The sequence below is a fragment of the Bos indicus x Bos taurus genome, chromosome 24 (genome assembly GCF_003369695.1).
Source record: "Bos indicus x Bos taurus breed Angus x Brahman F1 hybrid chromosome 24, Bos_hybrid_MaternalHap_v2.0, whole genome shotgun sequence".
In the NCBI taxonomy this organism is placed as follows: domain Eukaryota; kingdom Metazoa; phylum Chordata; class Mammalia; order Artiodactyla; family Bovidae; genus Bos; species Bos indicus x Bos taurus.
In genome coordinates, this window is record NC_040099.1 from 39,109,300 (window position 1) to 39,133,077 (window position 23,778).

Genomic DNA, 23,778 nt, shown 5'->3' on the forward strand with positions numbered 1-23,778 from the left:
AGCACCCTGTCTAATACTTATTAGTTACCTGTTTTAAACTTTCTGTGTTGCTCCTGTAGTTGTTTTGTCCATTAGGAAATGTGAAATGTGCATTTCTTAATTTGCCTTTTGGGGCTAAGGAAAGAAGCTATCATCAGATAGTAAAATTCAGTCTGACTTGTTATTAAATGACTGTTACTTCTAGCTTGACTGCTTGCCTTTCGTACTTTGGTTAGGCATAATATAACATTAATAATTAAATTTGGAACTTTAAAATGATTGTCAATGGGGGCACCACTTGATTAAATCACATCTCACATCTGTGTACAGGCAAGGGACTAGGTCAAAAGTCATGTCATTTTACTCCCAGGTTGTCATAATTCATAAAGGGTGATGGGTATCTGAGCCAGACAAATCTGCCAAAAATAAAACTTGAGATCTTAATCTGTCTTTCAAAATACTGTATCCATACCAGCCATGTGGGTAAGAGGTACTAATTCAGATAAGCCCACAGTTTGGAAATCTCCCTCCCATTTCTACACAAAATAATCCAAAAGAACTTACTTCGAATCTGTTTTTTAATTTCCTTAGCAGGATCCAACCAGTTCTGAAAAAGAAGTGAGAGTCTGAATATGAATCAGAGAAGAACAGAAATGATTTTGTGTTGAGTGGGTAGAGACACGGGCTAAGTGCATTTGGGAGGGAGCAGGGAATGGCTGTCGGAAGGGCCTCCAGCTGGGTCCTGCCCCTAATATGTCCAGCTGCCTTCACTCGTCCCGAGAGGGCCCAGGCTCTTGTCTCTTGAGAAGATGTGTGTATGTGCAGGATTTAGGCTGGACAAAATTCTTTTACAAGTGCCTTCAGAGATTCAAGCTAGCATAGAAAGAGAGTAGAAAAGATGGTGGATTCTATGTTCTAACAAATTAGGAGAAAAAAATGAAGAAACAGCCAACCCCCAGTCACTGCAGAGGATTGGTCACAGGACCCCAGATGACACTGAAATCTGGGGATGCTCAAGTCCCTGATATGAAATAGCACAGTATCTGTATACAACCTATACAATCCCCTCACATACTTGAAGTCATCTCTAGATTATTTCTAACACCTAATACAATGGAAATGCGATAGAAAGAGCTGCTGGTACACCAGCAAATTAAAATTCTGTTTTTGGAACATTCTGGAATTTTCTAAAAAAATATTTTTGATCCTCTGTTGGTTGAATCTGCAGATGCAGAACCTGAGAACACATAGAGTTGGCTACGTGTAATGTGACTCCACTGATGTCCTAGCTGTTCAGCTTCCCATGTAGTGACTTCTGTGATTATAGATTTTAAAGCACCTTCTTAAATGCATTCCTAACAAACAAACACTTGTTTGAGACTTTATGATTTTCTTCATCAGAACACTCAGGCATTTCATGATGAAGTGAAGACATCACCCAGTGAATCCAGCCAAGATTAAGTACGATTCACAGAATGACAACCAAACAAGTAACATTTATGAACACGATTGTGGTGGCTCAGTTTCCAGTATTAAGGAGACAATTTGTTCTTCCTCATTTCTCAGGTGGTTGAGAGGATAAGTGAGGAAAAGGCCTAACGAGGCTGCATCAGCTGTGAGAGTCTACAGAGGCAGACTGGATACCTAAGACAAGACCCCTCTCATATTGTGACGCAGCCAGAATATGAAAGCATAATGAGATGAATTAACAGTAAGATGGCATCCAGTGGACATGTTTCCCGTGTATCAATGTATTTGATTCTCAGTGGCTCAAATCCACTGACGTATTATCATACCCTCCCCAAAGCACTATATAAAATGCTTTTCTGGAAGCATAAAGAACTCAAGCATGAAGAGCAGAAACACTGACTTACTGTTTCCAAAAGACTCAAGATCGAAGGAAGTTGTCGATAATTTCCCTCATGAAGAAATAAGGTGATAAACAGCATTTAGGGCCTCAGACAGTACATGTGAGGTGTAGGGGTGCGAGGGGTGGGTGGAGAAGACGATCTACCGATTCAGTGTCAGTTCACTTTCTTGCAGTGAAGGGCAGCTGAAGCCAGAAGATTCTCTATAGCTTTGAACCACTCACCTTCTGGTTTTCAGCATCTCGATATGTAAGCCCAAAATAGTCTTTCTCTAGCAAATTCAGATGTTCACAGACTTTATCAAACAGCACTTGGCCTCTGGAGCGTTTCTGTGAAGAACAAAACAGAAAAACAAGTTACCAAAAAAGTTCTTCAATTGCCACCATTAAAATGGGTACACTTTAAAATGTTGCTTGTTGTAACTGTTCAGTAAATGATGAGTGGGTGTGATCAATTCAGTGGGGTGCCATTGCAGGAGATGCAAGAGATGAGGATTCGATTCCTGGGTTGGGAAGATCACATGGAGTAGTAAATGGCAACCCACTCCAGTATTCTTGTCTGGAAAAAAGGCAATCATCTGGGGGAAAAAAATCCATCAGCTTAATTTATGGTGATACACAGTATCTATCATGTTTCCATGTAAGACTTTAAAGCTCTTTCAACTTGGCCTTGGAGTCTGAGATGGATTAATCGTCAGCAATTTAGCTAAACTACTTTTTGTTTGCATAGTAGCAACATTTCACATCTTGGACATTAAGCATATTTGTCTTTAAGATTTAATACAGTAAGAGAAAAATAAGAAAATTGATAAACAATGGGCATGCCAAAAAAGAAAGTATTCAGAAGATCTGTAAGTGGTATGTATTACTGTGCAACTGCAAATATATTGGAAATTACTCAGCCCCCTCAAGCATGACTATTTAGGAGAAATGATAAATTTAGGATAGAAAAGTGAAGCCTGGTTTATAGCTAGCTAAATAATCAATGTTGTATTTGAATAAAGTTTAATAATGTATGAAAATAAATTACATGATAGCAAAACTGCTTAACACTCAACGGATATGAGTAAATGGTATGACAACAAAATGCTGCCTGCTAGTTTAAATCTTATATTTGTAAATAATGGAATATTGCTTCTGAAAAATTCTTAATAAATTATAAAGTTTTCACACACACAAAAAACAAACTGGTTCTTCTGATGCTTCCATTGGTAAGATCTCCAGTTTAAGAGAAAAGAACACAGAGGTGCAGAGGACTTAGATGAGAGAGGCAGTCTTGCTGCTGCCTATGTTGGTGGCTTTAACAGATAAACCTAATTCTGAATCTTCCTTATGTCCCCTACATCTGTGCAGACCTCTCTCCCTCTGTAAAATGGGTATGATGCCATCTATTTATTTGCAGCGTTGTTGTTCACTCACTCAGTCATGTCTGACTCTTTGCGACCCCATGGACTACAGCATGCCAGGCTTCCCTGTCCTTCACTATCTCCCAGAACAAAAACATTCAAACTTGGTCCAATGATTACACACATCAAGCATCCCACAAACATCAGCTGTTATCAGCCTAAGTGACAAGTGGCAGAATATGTAATGTAGGACTCAGTTTGCCTTTTTGTTGCAGGAGAACAAACACAGCTCCTTGTGGGGCTGATAAACATCCTTAGTACTAAAATTGTGCTAGTGGTAAAGAACCAGCCTGCCAGTGCAGGGGACATAAGAGATGCGGGTTTGATCCCTGGGTCGGGAAGATTCCTCTGGAGAGGGCATGGCAACCCACTCCAGTATTCTTGCCAGGAGAACCCATGGACAGAGGAGCCTGACGGGCTACAGTCCACAGGGTTGCAAAGAGTCAGACAGGACAGAAGCAACTCACCACACACACAACATTAAAATATCCTGCTCTGGGACTTTCCTGATGATCCAGTGGCCAAGAACCCCCACTCCCAACTGCAGAGGACCTGGGTTCAATCCTTGGTCAGGGAACTAGATCCCATATGTCAAAACTAAGATCTAGTGTAGCCAAAATAAATAAACAATTTTAAAAAATACCCTGCTGTTTTTTAAGATATCAATTATGTTTATTGCCTAACTGCTTTAAGCAGAACATAATATACACAACACATACACAGACAAATAAACAGCAGTGTCTGGCCAAGTACTTTCTCAATGAGCAAAAACAAACACAAATAAATAAATAAACCTTTCTCTACAGAAACTTCTACTTTCTTTGACCCAGCGGACCTCAGCCAGGCCCTCAATGGAGGAATTATTCTCATCATGCTGCAGGCAGCCTTGGACATCGTTTTAATTATCTGTCTTCTTCCTTTTGTTTAACAGGTGGAAAGGCTAGCTCAGGCAGAGACCACTGTGCTAGCTGGTTCTTACTTTTCTGGCTCCTCACCATTTGATTTCTATTAATGACCCATGTGAGAGTTGGACCAAAAAGAAGGCTGAGCACCGAAGAATTGATGCTTTCAAACTGTGCTGCTGGAATAGACTCTTGAGAATCCCTTGGACAGCAAGGAGATCAAACCAGTTAGTCCTAAAGGAAATCAACCCTGAATATTCACTGGAAGGACTGACGCTGAAGCTCCAATACTTTGGCCACCTGATGCAAACAGCTCATTCATTGGAAATGACCCTGATGCTGGGAAAGATTGAGGGCAAGAAGGGAAGGGGTTGATATAGGATGAGATAGCTCAATGGCATCACCAACTCAGTGGACATGAATTTGATCAAACTCCAGGAGATAGTGAAGGACAAGGAAGACTGGTGTGCTGTAATTCATGGGGTGAAAAGATGGGGGTCACATGACTTAGCGACTGAACAACAATGACCCACAGCTTTCTCTTGAATAGACTACTTTTCTTAAACATATTTGAATACTATATATTTATATACACACACATACATATACTTTTTAGTTTTCCACTATTTTACACCTTTAATACAATATTAAAATTCATTCATTAAATTAAATATAATCACACACAAAATTCTTTTCAGGCTTTCTTTTCCACAAATTTCTATATTCATATTAGTTTGGCCTTTCTTTTTTTTTTTTCCCACATAGAAATAACCAGCTTCAGGGCAAAATTACTTTCTTTTTCTTTCACTAACAGTTTGTAAGACAATAACATAGTGGTCCATTCTTAACCCTGAGGGGTTTGGGGGAATTTGTTTCTGTCTGTTTTGGCTCTAAGAACCAAGATGGTTTGTTTAGAATCTACTATAATGTTGTCATTGTTGTTCAGTTGCTAAGTCAAGTCTGACTCTCTGCAACCCCATGGACTGCAGCACGCCAGGCTTCCTTGTCCTTTACCATCTCCCAGAGTTTGCTCAAACTCACGTGCATTGAGTTGGTGATGCCATCCATCCATCTTGTCCTCTGTCATCCCCTTCTCCTGCTTTCAATCTTTCCCAGCATCAGGGTCTTTTCCAATGAATCGACTCTTCACATCAGGTGGCCAAAGCACTGGAGCTTCAGCATCAGTTCCTTTCAGTGAATATTCAGGGTCGATTTCTTTTAGGATTGACTGGTTTGATCTCTCCTACTATAGATGGTTGGGCTTCCCTTGTGGCTTAGCTGGTAAAGAATCCGCCTGCAATGCGGGACACCTGGGTTTCATCCCTGGGTTGGAAAGATCCCCTGGAGAAGGGAAAGGCTATCCACTCCAGTATTCTGGCCTGGAGAATTCTATGGACTGCAGAGCCCATAGGGTCGCAAAGAGCTGGACACAACTGAGTGACTTTCACTTTCACTACAGATGATTATATGTAAACAATGAAATTCCTATCTACTAAATCTCACCATAGCCGCCAGCCAGTTGGATGACACCAGAAAGGTCTCTCACGTTATGTGGGCCTTCTCCTGCTCATCCTTGATTGAGAATGGAAGACTCCATAAGGAGCCAGGGATCACGGACTCGAGGATATAGGGCCCCTGTGCTCATGGCCAACATCACTATGATCACAGCTCACTGCCCCAGAGCCTAGACATGGCATCTGCACACGTAAAGGGAAAGACCCTGGCGATGGCTGGAGTCGAGACAGGACACAAAACAGGACTATTTTCCAGCCCCACACAAGTTCCCCTCTGTAATCACTCTCCCCTCCCCCAAACTGATTGTTTTTACACAGATGACTTTTTTCTAGCATATTATTCAAGTTTTTCAAGTCAATTATTTCTACATGTTTGACATCATGTGCATCTCTGGGTAATAATATCTAAAATATGACTAAAGCTCAACAGTCACCTGGAACTTCTAGAGAATTTATGTTAAATATTTGTTTCCCAGAGAAAGGATGTTCATGAAGTGATCAAATCTAGGCACCTAATTTTCATGGGGTGTGTTTATATATTGCCATAATGAGTCAAGAATTCAGTAGATTCCAAAACGTTTTTTTGGACAGAGTTATTCTAAAGTCAATGGATAATTTACTTAACTGGAGACAAACACTTTTTAATCTCATTTGCTGTTTCCTGAGAGTTGATAAGTCATGTCTCTGACTCAAATGCATTCACAGTTCATGTAACCCTTCACTATTAACACATGAACATCATGAAATCCTGAGTTTGCTTTGCAGTTACAAACCAAGGGGCTTCCCAGATGGCCCAGTGGGTAAAGAATCTCCCTGCCAACGCAGGAGACACGGGTTCAGTCCCTGGGTTGGGAAGATCCCCTGGAGAAGGAAATGGCAACTCACTCTAGCCTTCTTGCTTGAGAAAGCCCATGGACAGAGGAGCCTGGTGGGCTACATTCCATGGGGTTGCAAAAGAGTTGAACACGACTTAGTGACTAAACAACAACAAACCAATGATGGACTGCCCTCTCTTGACCCTTTTTTTCCTCTTAAAACTGGATTTCTAATAGAGAAGATGAGGATACAGCTATCACCACCACTCAAACACAGCAGATGAAACAAGTCTTTCTGCAACATTAATGAAACTTCCTGAAGTCAAAGCTACTCCAGGATTTTTATGTCTGTAAAACACTGGTTCTCAAGGCATAGCTTATCAATCAGCATCACTTGGGAAGTTTATATTAAAATGTTTATTTTCACTTTCACTTGTCTGCTTAGAGGAACAAGTTTTAAAAATTAACTTCAAAATGTTTCAGGATTGGGGAATTTCAAACAGTTCCAAAAGTACAGACAACAGTATCATGAAACCCTGTATACTTATCGCCCAGTTTTAACAAATGCCTTTTGAAGATCACAACCTTGGTTCATCTGAGTTTTGCTCCCCTCATCCTACCCCACAGTTATTTGGAAGCATCTAAGCAAATCATTTTGTCTCTATTTATCTTAGCATTTAACTCTGCTCTTTCAAAAAGTATAATTGCAATGCCTTCATCACATTTAAACAAAATTAGCAATCAGTCCATACTATCACCAAATGTGTAGTCAGTGCTTTAATTTCTCCAATTGCTTCAAAGATTTTCTTTTCATTTTCTTTGATAAGCCCATACATGGCAATGCTGCTGCTGCTGCATCGCTTCAGTCGTGTCCGACTCTGTGCGACTCCATAGACGGCAGCCCACCAGGCTCCCGTCCCTGGGATTCTCCAGGCAAGAACGCTGGAGTGGGTTGCCATTGCTTTCTCCAATGCATGAACGTGAAAAGTGAAAGTGAAGTCGCTCAGTCCTGTCTGACTTGTAGCGACCCCATGGACTGCAGCCTACCAGGCTCCTCCGCCCATGGGATTTTCCAGGCAAGAGTACTGGAGTGGGGTGCCATTGCCTTCTCCGATACATCACAATAGGCTGTCATATCTCCGTAGTCTCTCTGAAACTGCAAGCTTTCCATTTATCCTGGTTTTCCTGTTGAAATGAACTTGTTTTGGAAATCAGGTCATTTGCCTGCAGAGTTCCCTCAGTCTAGACTTGCTGCTCGCATCTTCATGGTGTAATTAACACGTTCCTCTGTCTTTTGTATTTTCTGTAAACTGACAGTAAAATCTAGAAGCTTGACCAGAATTCTTATTTGACTGTTTTCTATAACAGATGCTATGTAATTTCATCAGGAGGCATACAGTGACTCCTGCCTTTTTTGTAATATTTTGTTGTTGTTAGTTGCTAAGTCATGTCCAACTCCTTTGTGACCCCAAGGACTGTAGCCCGCCAGGCTCCTTTGTCCATAGGATTTCCCAGGCAAGAATATTGGAGTGGGTTGCCATTTCCTTCTCCAGAGGATCTTCTTGACCCAGGGATTGAACCCATGTTTCCTACATTGGCAGGTAGGTTCTTCACCACTAAGCCATCTCGGAAGCACAGTCACTAAAGATTGTTGCCCTAGACCCATCGAATTGAGATGGCAAGATGGGAATATTCTAATCCTCATCATTGCTCCCCCAATGATCAGCTGGAGCATGTCTATGAAGAGAGTCTCTTTGTCAAAATTATGTATCCAGTGACATAATTTGATGAAGCCAGGATCAACACTCACACCTTCTCCTCTGTTCAATTCCAAGACAAGTTGGCTCCCTAGCATCATCTAAAAGTCACCAGTTAGAATTTTTGTCTTATGTTGTCACTATGAACTCACGGAGGTAAATCAGGCTTGATGTGTTTCAGTCCATTATGGGTGTTACCCTTAGTGAAGCTCTAAATGTCCCTAAATGCTCTGCCTGGCCTTTTGCTGTCAACTCTCATCCTTCACGACGCTTCTCTAGTGCCACTTCTTTATAGCACTTCCTGTCCTCCCAGCCAAATGTGATGTCTCTTGTCTCTGGACATTTGAGCACTTCTGGTACCAAGAGGGCACTTTCCACATTCCACTTTACATTGCAGCCGTCTATCTGTGCATCACCTTTTACCCTGACCGACTATAAAGACATTCTTCATGCTATCAAGCCAGTTATACTTTTTTTTTGCCATGCTGTATGGCAAGTGGGATCTCAGTTTTCCTACCAAGGATTACACCCATGCCCCTGCATTGGAAGCATGGAGTCTTAACCACTGGACTTCCAGGAGAGTCCCTCCTACACTTTTTATGGAACCTCATTTTGGTCAAATATCATCAAGAGATTAAAAAGGTAATGCGATGAAAATTTACATAAAATTTTTCTTGCCAGCATATCATAACCAATGTTGCAGAAGCAATAATTTAACCTAGGGTTTTCAACCTTGGACCCTGGGAACAGTGAAAAAGACACCAATATCCAGGAACCCATGTCAGGACAAAGAAATCAGAATTTCTGAAGGTGGGAGCATGGTCTTTGCAGGTTATCAAGATCTCGTTTGCAGGTATGGTTGAAAGGTACACTTAAATTAAGTTTACAATTTAAAAACTCTTAAATAGGAGGACTCCAAAGCAATGCTTCTTTTTTTGATGAAATGTGTAACTTTTTCATAACAGTTTCTTTCAGGCCTCTTAGACCAACACTGATAGCTACATGATAATAAACTTTATTTACATACAGACACAGTCTTAAAATCTTAAGATATCCTTTCCAACAAATTTTCTTAAAAAACGTTAAGTTCTCAAGAAATGAAAAACCAGTCAAATGTTGAAATAAAATGATACAAACGAGCAATGATAAATCACCAAACTATAAAACCAACCAGTAAACAAACCAAACAATGAACTTGCATTGAAAACTATGAACAAGGTACACAAAATTAAAATGTTTGTTGAATTTTAAGTGGTGGCATTTTCCCTTGGGAGAGCCAAAACATATAGACTTTAACTGAAGAACCTGCTGCTGCTGCTAAGTCACTTCAGTCGTGTCCAACTCTGTGCGACCCCATAGACGGAAGCCCACCAGGCTCCCCCATCCCTGGGATTCTCCAGGCAAGAACACTGGAGTGGGTTGCCATTGCCTTCTCCAATGGATGAAAGTGAAAAGTGAAAGTGAAGTTGCTCAGTCGTGTCTGACTCTTAGCGACCCCATGGACCGCAGCCTACCAGGCTCCTCTGCCCATGGGATTTTCCAGGCAAGAGTACTGGAGTGGGGTGCCATTGCCTTCTCTGGAAAAACCTGATACCATACTAAAAAATGACCCAGGTGGGATAAGAAATATCTTGATTTCCTCTTTTGTGATTGAGCAGAAGCATTCACATCTTGCCCAGCACGTTAGGGAGGAGACCAGAAGGAACAAACACACAGGGCTCTGAGCCTGGGGTGGGATGGAGGGAGGAACTGCTCTTGGTGCACGTGTGTGCGTGCTGCGTTGCTTCAGTTGCCTCCGCCTCTGTGTGACGCTGTGGACTGTAGCCTGCCAGGCTCCTCTGTCCACAGGAATCTCCAGGCAAGAATACAACCCCTGGAGTGGGTCATGATGCCCTCCTCCACCTGGAGATTGAACCTATGTCTCCTGCATTGGCAGGTGGATTCTTTACCACTAGCACCACCTGGGAAGCCCACACCTGGGCACATGCCCTCCTAAAAGGCCTGGAAACTCTGGCTTGATCTGTGCTCCCAAACATAAGCCCAAATTGTACTAAATCTCAGCACAAGACTTCAATACAATTTGTCTTTTCTTTCGGTCTCACAAAGCTATGAATCAGTCGCTAAGAAAGGCTAAACGCTGAAATTAGAGAAATTTGTAAAGTCAAGTATAATGTCCTTGCCTGAGAAGATGGGCTGCAGTTCTTATTTTCTGGAGCTGCACAATTATGGAGAAAATGAAGCAGAGACTGTCGTCCTGCCTGAGAAGTGTAGCTAATCAGTGGTCCCTACGTCTTAAAAGGGGGACAGGGGGCGGGAGGTGGGGAAGCAAAGCCATCAGCACCAAGGTTGCGGGTACATCCTTGAGGCTCCTCAGGATCGATGTGTCCATTTCTAGAAACTGTCGCTTTAAAAAAAGTCTTGTTACATTTCATTGTTCAGTTGTTGTGTCCACTGTAGCATACTAGCCTCCCCTCTCCTTCATTATTTCCCTGAGTTTGCTCAAATTCATGTCCATTGAGTTGGTGACGCCATCCAACTATCTCATCCTCTGCTGCCCGTCTTTTCCTTCTGCCCTCAATCTTTCCCAGCATCGGGGTCTTTTCCAATGAATCAGCCCTTAGCATCAGGTGGCCAAAGTACTGGAGTTTTAGCTTCAGCATCAGTCCTTCCAATGAATATTCAGGGTTGATTTCCTTTAGGATTGACTGGTTTGATCTCCTTCCTGTTCAAGGGACTCTCAAGAGTCTTCTCCAGCACCACAGTTTGAAAGAGTCAATTCTTTGGCGCTTAGGCTTCTCTATGGTCTAGATCTCGCATCCGTACATGACTAGGAAAAATTATAGCTTTGACTAGATGGACCTTTTCAGCAAAGTGATCTCTGCTTTTTAATATGCTCTCTAGGTCTGTCATAGCTTAGGCTAAACGACATGTGTTAATACAAGGAAATATATACGATGTTGAGAACTTACAGAGAAATTGACACTTCTGTACCTTTATTTCAGCTGCTTTGAAATTTGAGGGTGCACCAGCCCTGTAAGCACTTCCATCTCTCCACCATGTATCTTCCTCAAACAGATTGCTGATTTTCTCCTGCAAATTATACCTTCCCATAGATTGATGCACTTTGTGAACTTGCATTTCTGTCCCCCAAGGACAGGAAACTGGACACCCTTTTTAATGTCCCCAACAGAATGTCCTAAACACCAAAAACATTCAACATATGTGTCTAATAAGTGCTCCTGGCATGAATCTGAAGGAGGAATTTCTCCTCACATTACCTTGGATTAGTCTTGTTGCAAAATGCCATCTCTTTTTTCATGCTTCCTTCTGTAACTGCATATTTCCTCATTGAATGCCTCTCCATTCTCCTCACTTTTAAAGGTCAAGTGGAATTCTCTTAATTTCTAAAAGACAGCATCACCATTTGCCTGGTGTTTAGGAGCATCTGAAGAGCTCCACAAACTGACCTGGCTGGAGCCTGAGCCTAAATCGGACACCTGGACTCCGTGTAAGTCATTTCTTCCTCAGTTTTCCCTTTTCTGTTTGAAAAATGTTCTAATACTGTCTGCCCTGAAATTTAAGTGTTGTTGTTGTTTTTTTTAAATCTACATTTAGAAAATAGCAAGAGTCCATGGTCAACTCATGAATAAAAGATGACGACGGTGTCTGGTCTGTGACAACAGCCTGAAGTCCCCGAGAGAGATCTGAGGCCGGGAAGGTCTGAGAAGCGCTACGTGGCCCCAGCTGCCCTGTGTGCATCCACTTCCATTTGGGGCTTTCTGTCTCAAGTGTACTTTCAATGCCAAGTTTAATAAGCACAGCAGGAAGTCCATTATCCCCATCACTACTGCCAGAATCCACGCCCCGAAGGGCAGGACTTAATGGAAACTTCAGCCTGTGTGAAGTGAAGTGAAAGTCCGTCAGTCGTGTCCAACTCTTTGCGACCCCATGGACTATACAGTCCACGGGATTCTCCAGGCCAGAATACTAGAGTGGGCAGAATACTAGAAGCCGTTCCCTTCTCTAAGGGATCTTCCCAACCCAGGGATAGAATCCAGGTCTCGCGCATTGCAGCTGGATTCTTTAGCAGCTGAGCCACCAGGGAAGCCCAAATCCCAAGTGTGATCCAGACAGCGAATGCAAGGAGGGCTGATGTGAGAGGCAGAGATGAATTTTTTCTGCCTAGACGTTATGTGTCTCACTAGCATGTTCTTTAAATTCACAGGCAATTGTCTTTTCAGAAAACCATGACAGTTCTTTTAAATATTAATAAGTCCATTAATAGTTATTCTGCCATTTTCTTAAACTCGGCTCAGTTGGCAGTGCCGATACGGAGAGGCCTATGAAAACAGGAACTCAGAACCACATCCTGGTGTTGCTTGGTTTTTAAACAAAACAGTAATTTATTTCCAATTGTCTAGAGATTAGACAGTTGTCTAATGTCTCAACTGTCTAGAGATTGGAATTCATCTAGCATTATTTAAATATCTTTAGGATGCAGTTTTAAAGATATTATTCTTTTCCAATTCAAGTTTGTTTCCCTATCATTCTATTCTAAATGAGGCTCATCAGACAGCACCAGAGCTGGACCCTGACTCTACAACTAGCTGGCTGTGAGGTGAGACAGTCACTGAAGCTTTCTGAACTTCACTGCCTTCCTTAAAAAATGGTAATAATATTTTTCCTTACTCATAAGACTGTTGCATTAATTAATACACAGGAAAGGACTTCCCTGGCGGCCTGGCGGTGGTTAAGACTGCACTTCCACTGCAGGGCGTGTGGGTTTCATCCCTGGTTGGGGGAACTAAGATCCTATGTACCTTGAGCCCCTTGCCCCTGCAAAAAACCCCAAACATAAACCCCCCTGATGACCAAGGAACCTTCACAGCAGCACTGAATGCAGACCTTCCGTCCTCTTCCATAAAACAGAAATAAAATTTCTTAAAAAAACAAGAAACACAGGAAAGCATACAGATTGCCTAGCCTAGGGGAAGCCATTACCAATCAATGCTGGTGATTATCAGTTGGCCCTTATCATAAGGAATCCAATTTATTCAGGGTCCTTTTCTATTGTTGTTTTTCTTGTTTTTTTTTTGCAAATTCAGGGTTTCTAATGTTGAAATTTGGGAGAGAGACTGAAGCCTTTTCATCTGCAGTTAAATCACCCCTATGTCTCATGAAAAACAAATCTCACTCTACAGGTCAAAGTGGGAAATGGCTGAAAAGAGTATCATTATCAGTAAACCAAGGGAACATTCCATTACCCTGTGCAAATACAAACACAAAGTGGTTTTTCACACGCACTGGGTGTACTGGCACACTTAGGTACATCCTAGGCCAAACATGAGAGTTACGAATTATCACAGATACAGCCTGCAGCACAGCCAGAGCAAGAAGGGAGAGTTCACATGCGGAGAGCCCACCGAGGTTTGAAATTCTCTGCAGAAACACGTTCAGCACCTATACAAGAACCCCTTCGTGCACGTGAAGCTCCTCCACTGCTTTTAGGAAGACGTCTTTTTCTTTCAGCCACAATCTGTTTCTGCCTTCATTTGTTGTAGCCATTTCATTCTGTTTGAAATCAGACTTCTGTGCTCAGAGCCGAGTACCGTGGCCGATAATAGCTTTCCGGTGAAGTACGCTTCTTCTTGGCCAGCAAAAACACTGGGCTTGCTTTTGTACAAAGAGTTTCACATCACACGTATGAGATGTTGGCAGCGAACTGTCAGACAACATTTCCTGCTGTTAATCTGCTAGGGATTCAAGTCACTAAGCCAATGAGTGCCAAGTGAATGCAGAGAAGGAAGCCTGGGGAAGAGGGATGAGGGAGAGACACAGACTTTTAAACCTGAATCACAAAAAAGAACCACAGGCCCTAATTCAGAACAACAGGGGACTTTGAGAAACATTTCCTGGGAGCTGTCATTGTTGTTCAGTCACTAAGTCATGTCTGACTCTGCGACCCCATGGACTGCAGCATGCCAGACTTCCCTGTCACCATCTCCAGACTTCCCTTCACCATCTCCCTGAGTTTGCTCAAATTTATGTCCATTGAGTCAGTGATGCCATCCAACCATCTCATTCTCTGTCACCCCATCTCCTCCTGCCCTCAGTCTTTCCAAGCATCAGCATCTTCTGCAATGGAGTTGGCTCTTTGCATCAGGTGGCCAAAGTATTGAGGCTTCTGTTTTAGCATCAGTCCTTCCAATGAATATTCAGGGTTGATTTCTTTAGGACTGACAGCTTTGATCTCCTTGCTGTCCAAGGGACTCATGAGTCTTCTCCAACACCACAATTCAAAAACATCAATTCTTCAGTGCTCCGCCTTCTTTATGGTCCAACTCACATCCATATATGACCACTTTCCAAGACAATTCTCCAAAAATAAGAAAAATCCAACAAAATCCCCAATTGTGATTTACAACTCATTTGGTCAAGTAAAGACCTGGAGGCGACGCAGATGCTGACAGTGAAAATATAACTTTTCATATTATACATTTAACAAGTATAAATTTGTAGAATGGTCACTTTTCAAACCTATACAGCAGGGGTTCCCAACTTCCAGGATCTACAGCCTGATGATCTGAGGTGGAGATGATGTAACAACAATAGAAATAAAGTACACAATAAACGTAATGTGCTCGAATATGCTGGAACCATCCCCACCCCTCCAGTCCGTGGAATCATTATCTTCCAGGAAACTGGTCCCTGGTGCCAAAATGGCTGGGAATCACTGCTAAGGCAACGATGAATAAACCTGAATAAAAACAGTCAGTGCTTTAAATAAATAGGTCTTAAGTGAACCAGTGTCCTTTTCACCAACTGTCTCCTCCTATTAACAGGACAAGACTGTGAGCAAGCACACAGAGGAAGATTTCAGGGTTATTACATAAACTACTCTCATAATTTGGGGCTTCCCAGATGGCGCTAGCGGTAAAGGACCACTTGTCAATGTAGGAGACGTAAGAGATGAGAGTTCGATCCCTGGATTGGGAAGATTCCCTGGAGGAGGGCACGGCAACCTATTCCAGTATTCTTGTTTGGACAATTCCATAGACAGAGGAGCCTAGCAGGCTATAGTCCAGGGGGTCGCAAATAGCCAGACATGACTGAAGTGACTTAGCATGCATGCACACACTCTCATAATTCAAAAATGTAATTATATCCTTTCACCAGTAAAATTGTGGGTTTAAATTAAAATAATTGTGTAACCTATGAAAAACCTATAATGAAAATAGAAATGTCTGGCAAAAAAAACAGGATAGGTGATCAGTTCAGTCGCTCAGTCGTGTCTGACTCTTTGTGACCCCATGAATCATAGCATGCCAGGCCTCCCTGTCCATCACCAACTCCCGGAGTTCACTCAGACTCACGTCCATCGAGTCAGTGATGCCATCCAGCCATCTCATCCTCTGTCGTCCCCTTCTCCTCTTGCCCCCAATCCCTCCCAGCATCAGAGTCTTTTCCAATGAGTCAACTCTTCGCATGAGGTGGCCAAAGTACTGGAGTTTCAGCTTTAGCATCATTCCTTCCAAAGAAATCCCAGGGCTGATCTCCTTCAGAATGGACTGGTTGGATCCCCTTGCAGCCCAAGGGACTCTCAAGAGTCTTCTCCAACACCACAGTTCAAAAGCATCAATTCTTCGGTGCTCAGCCTTCTTCACAGTCCAACTCTCACATCCATACATGACCACAGGAAAAACCATAGCCTTGACTAGACGGACCTTTGATCACACTTTCAACTATACTTAGGATCAGTCTGGCCTTCACTGAAAGCCTATCATCTTTCAGATTAGCATTTAAATGCAGCAGATGAAGGGAAAAGTCTTTGCAATCATCAAACATGTTGATCCTACATACATATGCTCTCCAGTTCTGCTGGACACAGGCAGTAGCCTATGTAGACTCCCTGGGTACTGCCAGGTCTATATGCCCAAGGTCAGGATGGTTTTTGGACCATCCGCTCTGGATCAGGGATATCCTGGCTTAATGCTCCTGAGCTGGCAATCGTGAAAAGCCAGCGTTAATCCCTTGGCCTGTCAGCTCCTGCTCCTGGGGGCAGAGGCGGGTGGAGCCTGCTCAGCTCTGCACAGGCCAGGACTGTTCTAGAACGAGACACGCCCCGCTGCCTTAGGATACACGAGGTCCCCCCTCACCCTGCAGCCATCCTAAGAGCTCACTGAACCTCGGAGAATGTCACTCTGCTGACACCTGAACCTCAGATGGTGATTTCTTGGCATTCTGTGGTTATATTAATTTTTAAAGCATGAATTGCATTAGCAAATGGTCACAAAATAACAATCACAGAAAAACTGAAATGACAAGGCTAACTGAATCCAGAAAACGAATGGCTTTTAAAGTAGGTACAGGCTTTTGCCCTAAACAAAGAGCTGTAACATTCTTTCACTGACAGGAAAATTAAAACAGTTCTATTCAAGCAAAAAGTCAAATATTACAGTTTTGTTCAGATGATTCTGCTTATTTTCCTGTGCTTGCCTGAAAGCAGCCATCTTTCCTGGACCTTACTAGCGTTCGGGGTTAAACTGGGAGGTTCGGGGCTGAGAGACTTTGGGAAGTTCTTCAGGACTCGGGTGACCCTGCTCCCCCTTCTTTGAACGGGGATCCTTGGAGCCAGTCCTGCTGGCTCCCTCCTGGCTTAATAAGGACTCTGGGGCAGTAGGATGCCTGGGGTCTGAGAGGTTTGGAGGGGACGTGAAGTGAAATTCCAAGGAGGTCACCCCAAGATGTTATCAAATGTATTTTCACTTCTGCTTTTATATCCCCCAAAAATCTTTGTGAGAATAAACCCACGTGGGAAGACCAGAAGCCGGCTATCGGATTCAGTTCCAGCAGCACAGCCAGCCAGCGTGAGGACGCAGTCAGAGCCCGTGACGGCGGGGAAGAGCCCCTGACCTCCTGCTCCATCACACAACCTTCCTCCAGTTCCTCCCCACTCCCCCTGGATTCCTTCTGCCAAACAAAGTCTGCACAAGCTACCTTCACACTCTGGGTCCCCCCAACACCCTCCCTCATCCTTCAGACTGCTCCTCAAGCATCCCTTCCTCCAGGACCAAGTCCCAGAGAACGTTTTTTACAGCTCCTGCATCGCACTTGTCAGGGTGGCAAATTCCTGCTGGTTTGCTGATTTGAGTAATGTTAGTAGAAGTGGGCTTCCAGTGAACAACAGGGGTATTTTTATTATATGGACGCTGTGAGGCGAGCGTTCAAAACACAGGTTTTATGGATTCATCTCTTCCCACCTTCTTCCTCTCGTTTTCTCTTGGTGCTGCTTTCTGCTTATTTATTTTCTTCTCATTATATTCCATGTATATCTCTATATGCGTGTGTGCTCCATTGTGTCCAACTCCTTGTGACCCCACAGACTGTAGCCCACCAGGCGCCTCTTTCCATGGGATTCTCCAGGCAAGAATACTGGAGTGTGCTGCCATTTCTTTCTCCAGGGGATCTTTCCAACCCAGGAATTGAATCCGAGTCTCCTGCATTGGCAGGCAGATTCTTTACCACTGAGCCACGTGGGCAGCCTACATGTATGTCTGTAAAATACCTTAAGAACATGGCTGAGTACACATCATAGAAACCCTGTTTAAATAAAATGTATTTTTGAAACAAATTATCTTTAGAATTTGGGTGGGTTTTTTTTCCCCTATGAGGATGAATTCTTGACCTGGTATTATTAAGGAAGCTTGTCAAAGCATGATATTTTGGACAGTGGTTTTTTTTTTTTTAAAGGAATAACTGGAGACATGAACTGAAGCATTTTGCTTCAGGTAATCCTTGAAAAGCATCCCGTGTGTTTGACAAGTCCAGTCTAGGGGCACTTCCCTAAAGAACGTGGCGGCTCTTTAGTGACTTTATTTGCTGTCACCATGGCATTCCATAAGAAATAACAAGTCTCTTTATTCCTTCCGAACACCATCCTAAGAACCAATTCCTTGTGCTCACTGTACGTCCGCATACCATCACTCATGCCTACAAGCAGCCGTGGGATGAATAAAGTGCATTCCTAAGTGCAAATATGACTTCGAGATTGGAATTTCTTTCACCCTTATTGGAAAGTGACCCCAAATGTGCATACCAGTTACACACAGCTGTCTGTCACACAGGACATACACATTCTGATGCAGCAAAGATGCCTTGTTTGTCGTGGAGAAGAAACCCCCACTGATCAAAACCTTTCATGAATTAGCATCTAATCTGGCCATTTAAATTTGCCATTTGTAGACACATCCTGGAACCAAACCACAGGAAACAGTCACTAGACAACACTAACAAAAGAGACGAGTCTTGGCAGGACAAGCAAAAGGAAGACCCAAATTCCATTTATCTAGAGATAAAACATCCACACTAGAAATCCAACAAGGGATATCATACCAGGTTATGAGAAGCTAACGTTCTTGATAGAACTGTGATACATTCCAACGAGAATCCCACAATTTAAAATCTGTGATCTAGTCTGCTGCTGCTGCTGCTGCTGCTAAGTTACTTCAGTCGTGTCCGACTCTGTGTGACCCCATAGACAGCAGCCCACCGGGCTCCCCCGTCCCTGGGATTCTGCAGGCAATAACACTGGAGTGGGTTGCCATTTCCTTCTCCAATGCATGAAAATGAAAAGTGAAAGTGAAGTCTCTCAGTCATGTCCGACTCTAGCGACCCCATGGACTGCAGCCTACCAGCTCCTCCGTCCATGGGATTTTCCAGGCAAAAGTACTGGGGTGGGGTGCCATTGCCTTCTCCTATGATCTAGTCTAGAAGAAGCAAATAAAAACCTGGAAGTGCATTGGCTGGTCATTACAAACCACAGAACTGAAGAGGAAAAGAATCCGTGGTTTTACAGCTCTTGAGAGAAGAAACCTGGATTCAGCTTAAAGCCCATCTGCCCTAGACCAAAAGGAGGGGGAAGACGTGGGAGGAGGTGGTATTTCCTGAATGAACAGCAGGCCATGACCACAACCCTGAACTGGAAAACTGTAGGAGACTATTGGGTGGGTGGAGGCAGGGAGAGGGTATTGTTTTCTAATTTGAGATTTAAAGAGTTAAAAAAACTTTCTGAGTAATACCACCCCTTCACAGTTACTGATGATCACAGGATGACACACTATGCTAATGTAAAATTAGTCCTAACGTGCTGTGTGGTAAGTTGCTTCAGTCATATCTGACTCTTTGCGACTCCATGGACTGTAGCCTGCCAGGATCCTCTGTCCACGGGATTCTCCAGGCAAGAATACTGGAGAATACTGGTTGCCATTTCCTCCTCCAGGGGATCTTCTCAACCCAGGGATCGAACACCGTGTCTCTTATGTCTCTTGCATTGGCAGGTGGGTTCTTTACCGTTAGCACCCCCTGGGAAGCCCAGTCCTAATAGTCTTGTTTAAATTTTTTTAATTTGATGTGGATCATTTTAAAAGTCTTTATTGAAAGAATCTGTTACATATACATTGCTTCTGTTTTATGTTTTTTTTTTTTTTGGCCCTGAAGATTGTGGGATCTCAGCTCCCCAGTCAGGCTCGAAATCTGCAGCCCTTTCATTGCAAGATGAAGTCAAAACTCCTGGACCAGCAGGGAAGTCCCCTGTCTGGTTCAAGTGTTCCAAGAAACAGGGGTCAGGCATTCCTTAGAGGAAATGTAACGTTATTGTCCTTACCACTTTGTGTAACTGAAATTCTAATGTACAAAGGACAGCAAAGAGCCAAATTAAAGAAATAAAGGGACAACGGGCATCGGACAGGAGGGAGAACAAGAATCAATCACAGTGAATGACACTATTTCTCCATGGACGGTCCCTGGGGCATTCCATGGCCTCATCTTTTCTGCTTTCAGTAGTGCCATGCCTTGACGGCAGTTAGAAAATAATACTGGGAATGTTTCTCTGTGGAGAGTCTCTCCTGAACCTTTTTGAAGGAGACCCATTACTCAACCACAATTTAAACATGCTTGCTCCTTGGAAGGAAAGCTAAGACAAACCTAATCGACGTGTTAAAAAGCAGAGACATCCCTTTGCCGACAAAGGTCCGTCTAGTCAAAGTTATGGTTTTTCCAGTAGTCACATATAGATGTCAGAATTGGACCATAAAGAAGGCTGAGCACTGAAGAATTGATGCTTTTGAATGATAGATCTGGAGAAGACTCTTGAGAGTCCCTTGGACTGCAAGGAGATCAAACCAGTCAATCCTAAAGGAAATCAACCTTGAATATTCACTGGAAGGGCTGATTCTGAAGCTGAAGCTCCAATGCTTTCGCCATCTGATGAGAAGAGCTGACTCACTAGAAAAGACCCTGATGCTGGAAAAGATTGAAGACAGAAGGAAAAGGGGGTGACAGAAGGTTAAACGGCAGCATTACCGACTCAACGGACGTCAGTTTGAGCAAACTCCGGGAGACAGTGAAGGATAGGGAAGCCTAGCATGCTGTAGTCCATGGGGTGGCAAAGAGTCAGACACGACTTAGCGACCAAGCAACAACAATAACGCTCAACCACAATCACTGCTGTAACGTTCCCACGGGGTTGAGCACATCCAGTTCCTAAGCGAGGGGTACGGCCCGAAGAGACTGGGCCTGGGTGTACAGGAGCATCTGGGGGTGGGGTGGGGGAAGCTGGACAAGGCACTCCCACCCCAACTCGAAGCGTCAGTGTTGCCCAGAGCTCTACTGTTAACGCTCTTCCCACTCATTCACTGGCCATCTGCACCATTTCATTCACTCCTCTATGTGACTCACTGTAAACGGTACCGGCTTGCACAGTGCCTACCAGCCTGACTTCTCTTCCAACGGTCAAACAACGTATCCAACTGCAATAGCAGATTGCCACTTCCATATTCCAGGCATCTCGAATTCAATAGGCTTACATTAGACTTAGTTTCCCCTCCACGCACTTTTCTTCTTATACTGTAGTCTACAAATGTGGATGCCATTGTTAGTTACCATCTCTTCCCCACCTACATACCTGCCCACACATGCAGTTAATCATGTCTGCTCATGTTCAGGGTAGTTCTTTAAAATCCATCCTCTCCCCTCTGTCCCACTGGCCACCTTGGTTGGTGGTCCTCAGCAACTCTTGCCAACTAGCATCCCTGTTTCAATTATTATTTAGTAGAAGTAGCTTTTAAAAACACAAATGGTCAACCAGCTCCCCAAAGCAAAACCCCTCAGAAGTGCCCATTATCTACTGTGATTTCTCATCTCCCTGGTGTATACACCCCGCCTGATCCCTGGGGTTTCAGACAGAGTAGATCTAACAGTTAGGTTACACTAGCTGGCACCAGTGACCTTTCGATAGGAACATTGTCCTAATCAGCTGAGCCCTTAAAAGCAGAGAGTTTTCTCCAGTTGGCAGCAAAAAGTGGGGAATAGAGAGACTTGAATGTAGAGGAATCTAAGGTGGGAGAGGTTCTCTGTTGCTGGGACAGATGGAGCCTCATGGACTGATAGCAAACTCAGCAGCCCTGAGTCGTCCCTGGCTGACAGGCAGCAAGACGGGACCTCGGTCCTATAACCAGAAGGAAATGCATTCCACCAACAGCACCAGAAAGCACGTAGATGCATCTTCCCCTAGACCCGCCTCTATACACAGTGCATCGGTGAAGAACATGACTTCTCCTCTGTAAGATGCTGAGCAACAATCCAGCCAAAAAACGTGAGATGATATGTGTTACATCTCCACGTTTATGGTAATGTGTTATACTGCTGCTGCTGCTAAGTCACTTCAGTCGTCCGACTCTGTGTGACCCCATAGACAGCAGCCCACCAGGCTCCTCCGCCCATAGGATTTTCCAGGCAAGAGTACTGGAGTGGGGTGCCATTGCCTTCTCCGAATGTGTTATACAGCTAGAAAACCAATTTCCTGGATGGCTCAGCAGTAAAGAATCGCCTGCAGTACAGGAGACACAGGGGAAGCAGGTTCAATCCCTGGGTCAGGAAGGTCCCTTGGAGGAGAAAATGGCAACCCACTCCGGTATTCTTGCCTGGAGAATCCCATGGACAGAGGAGCCTGGTGGGCTATAGTCCATAGGGTCGCAAAGAGTCAGACAAGTCTGAGCATCCACACGCACAGAAAACCAGTATGTGCAAATACCCAACCCTGTTAGCAAGTCAAGCCCATCCTTCCCGGCCGGCCCTTGGCCTTCCCTTTTCACTCTCAGCTGCTCCTGACGTTTCAAATTCTCCATGTGTACTTTTCTCATCTCCTTATCTGCCAAAATTCTAAACAGAACTGTGTAAATATCCTGAATACAATAAGAATTATTCTGGAAATTTAAAAATAAGTAAATAAAATAAGTGAATGCTACTTGACTTAAATATCACCACAGGGAAAGTCAGCCAACACATTCTAATAATAAATATATGCCAAAAATATGATCGGACACGTGCATACCATTTTTAACAGCATGAACCACTGCGGAGGAATCTTTGCTCGTAGGGAGGTATTTACAGTCAGCTAAAGATTTGGAGTCATGCTTTTTATGCATCAGCCCTATTTCAAAACCTAGATCCTAAAAAAGAAAGAAGAATCTAAGAAACGTGCCTCAAACAGCCACTCCCAATTTCTTCAGGCAAGAGAGAAAGTTCTCTACAAGAGCAGAGAATCTGTCTCAGCATGAAATGGAAGTGAGTTGAGTAGATTTCCAATTCTTTGCTTTTTCTGAGTTGCTCCTATTGTCCCTGGTTATTTGCATTAAAACCAAGCACATCACAAAACTCCTCAGGATAACAGGCTCACAAAGACTCTCTTATTCTCTACTTGCTGCTGCTGCTGCGAAGTTGTGTCCGACTCTGTGCGACCCCATAGATGACTCTGTGCGACCCCATAGACGGCAGCCCACCAGGCTCCCCCGTCCCTGGGACTCTCTACTTGCTACAGAAGGACAAATACAGGATGACCTGCATTTTGTTGCTGTTCTTGTTTAGTTGCTAAGTCATGTCTGACCCTTTTCGACCCCATGAACTATAACCTGCCAGGCTCCTCCGTCCATGGGATTTCTCAGGCAAGAATACTGGAGTGGGTTGCCATTTCCTTCTCCAGATCTTCCCGATCCAGCGACCGAACCTGGACTCCTGCAATGCAGGCAGATTCTTTAATCATCTGAGCCACAAGCGAAACCTGCATTTTTAAGACATTCAAAACTGTGTGGTCTCAATGCTCTGTGGTAAAGAGCTGAATGGGATGGAAATCCAAAAAACAGGGCATATTATGTATATGTATAGGGCTTCCCTGCTGGCTCAGATGGTATAGAATCTGCCTGCAATGCAGGAGACTCCGGTTTGATCCCCAGGTTGGGAAGATCCCCTGGAGAAGGGAATGGTAACCCACTCCAGTATTCTTGCCTGGAGAATCCCATGGACAGAGGAGCCTGGCCAGCTACAGTCCATAGAGTCACAAAGAGTTGGACACAACTGAGCGACAAACACACACACACACACCATGCAGATTCATTCTGCTGTACAGCAGAAACTAACACAACATTGTAAAGCAACTAAACTCTGATTTAAAAAAAAAAATAGTAAAGAAACCTCTTCAAATAAC

General features: G+C 43.6%; 1 protein-coding gene across 28 annotated transcripts in view; it reads right to left on the reverse strand.

Annotated features, from left to right (window-relative positions):
• The window catches only part of EPB41L3 (erythrocyte membrane protein band 4.1 like 3), a 240,242-nt gene that overhangs the window by 57,409 nt on the left and 159,055 nt on the right, over nt 1-23,778 (reverse strand). For all 28 annotated transcript variants that reach the window (XM_027526373.1, XM_027526369.1, XM_027526360.1 and 25 more), the window contains exons 4-5: nt 2,072-2,176; nt 544-586 (exon numbers count right to left, since the gene is read on the reverse strand). In XM_027526373.1, coding sequence (XP_027382174.1) covers nt 544-586; nt 2,072-2,176 — 148 coding nt within the window. The remainder of the gene's footprint in view (nt 1-543; nt 587-2,071; nt 2,177-23,778) is intronic.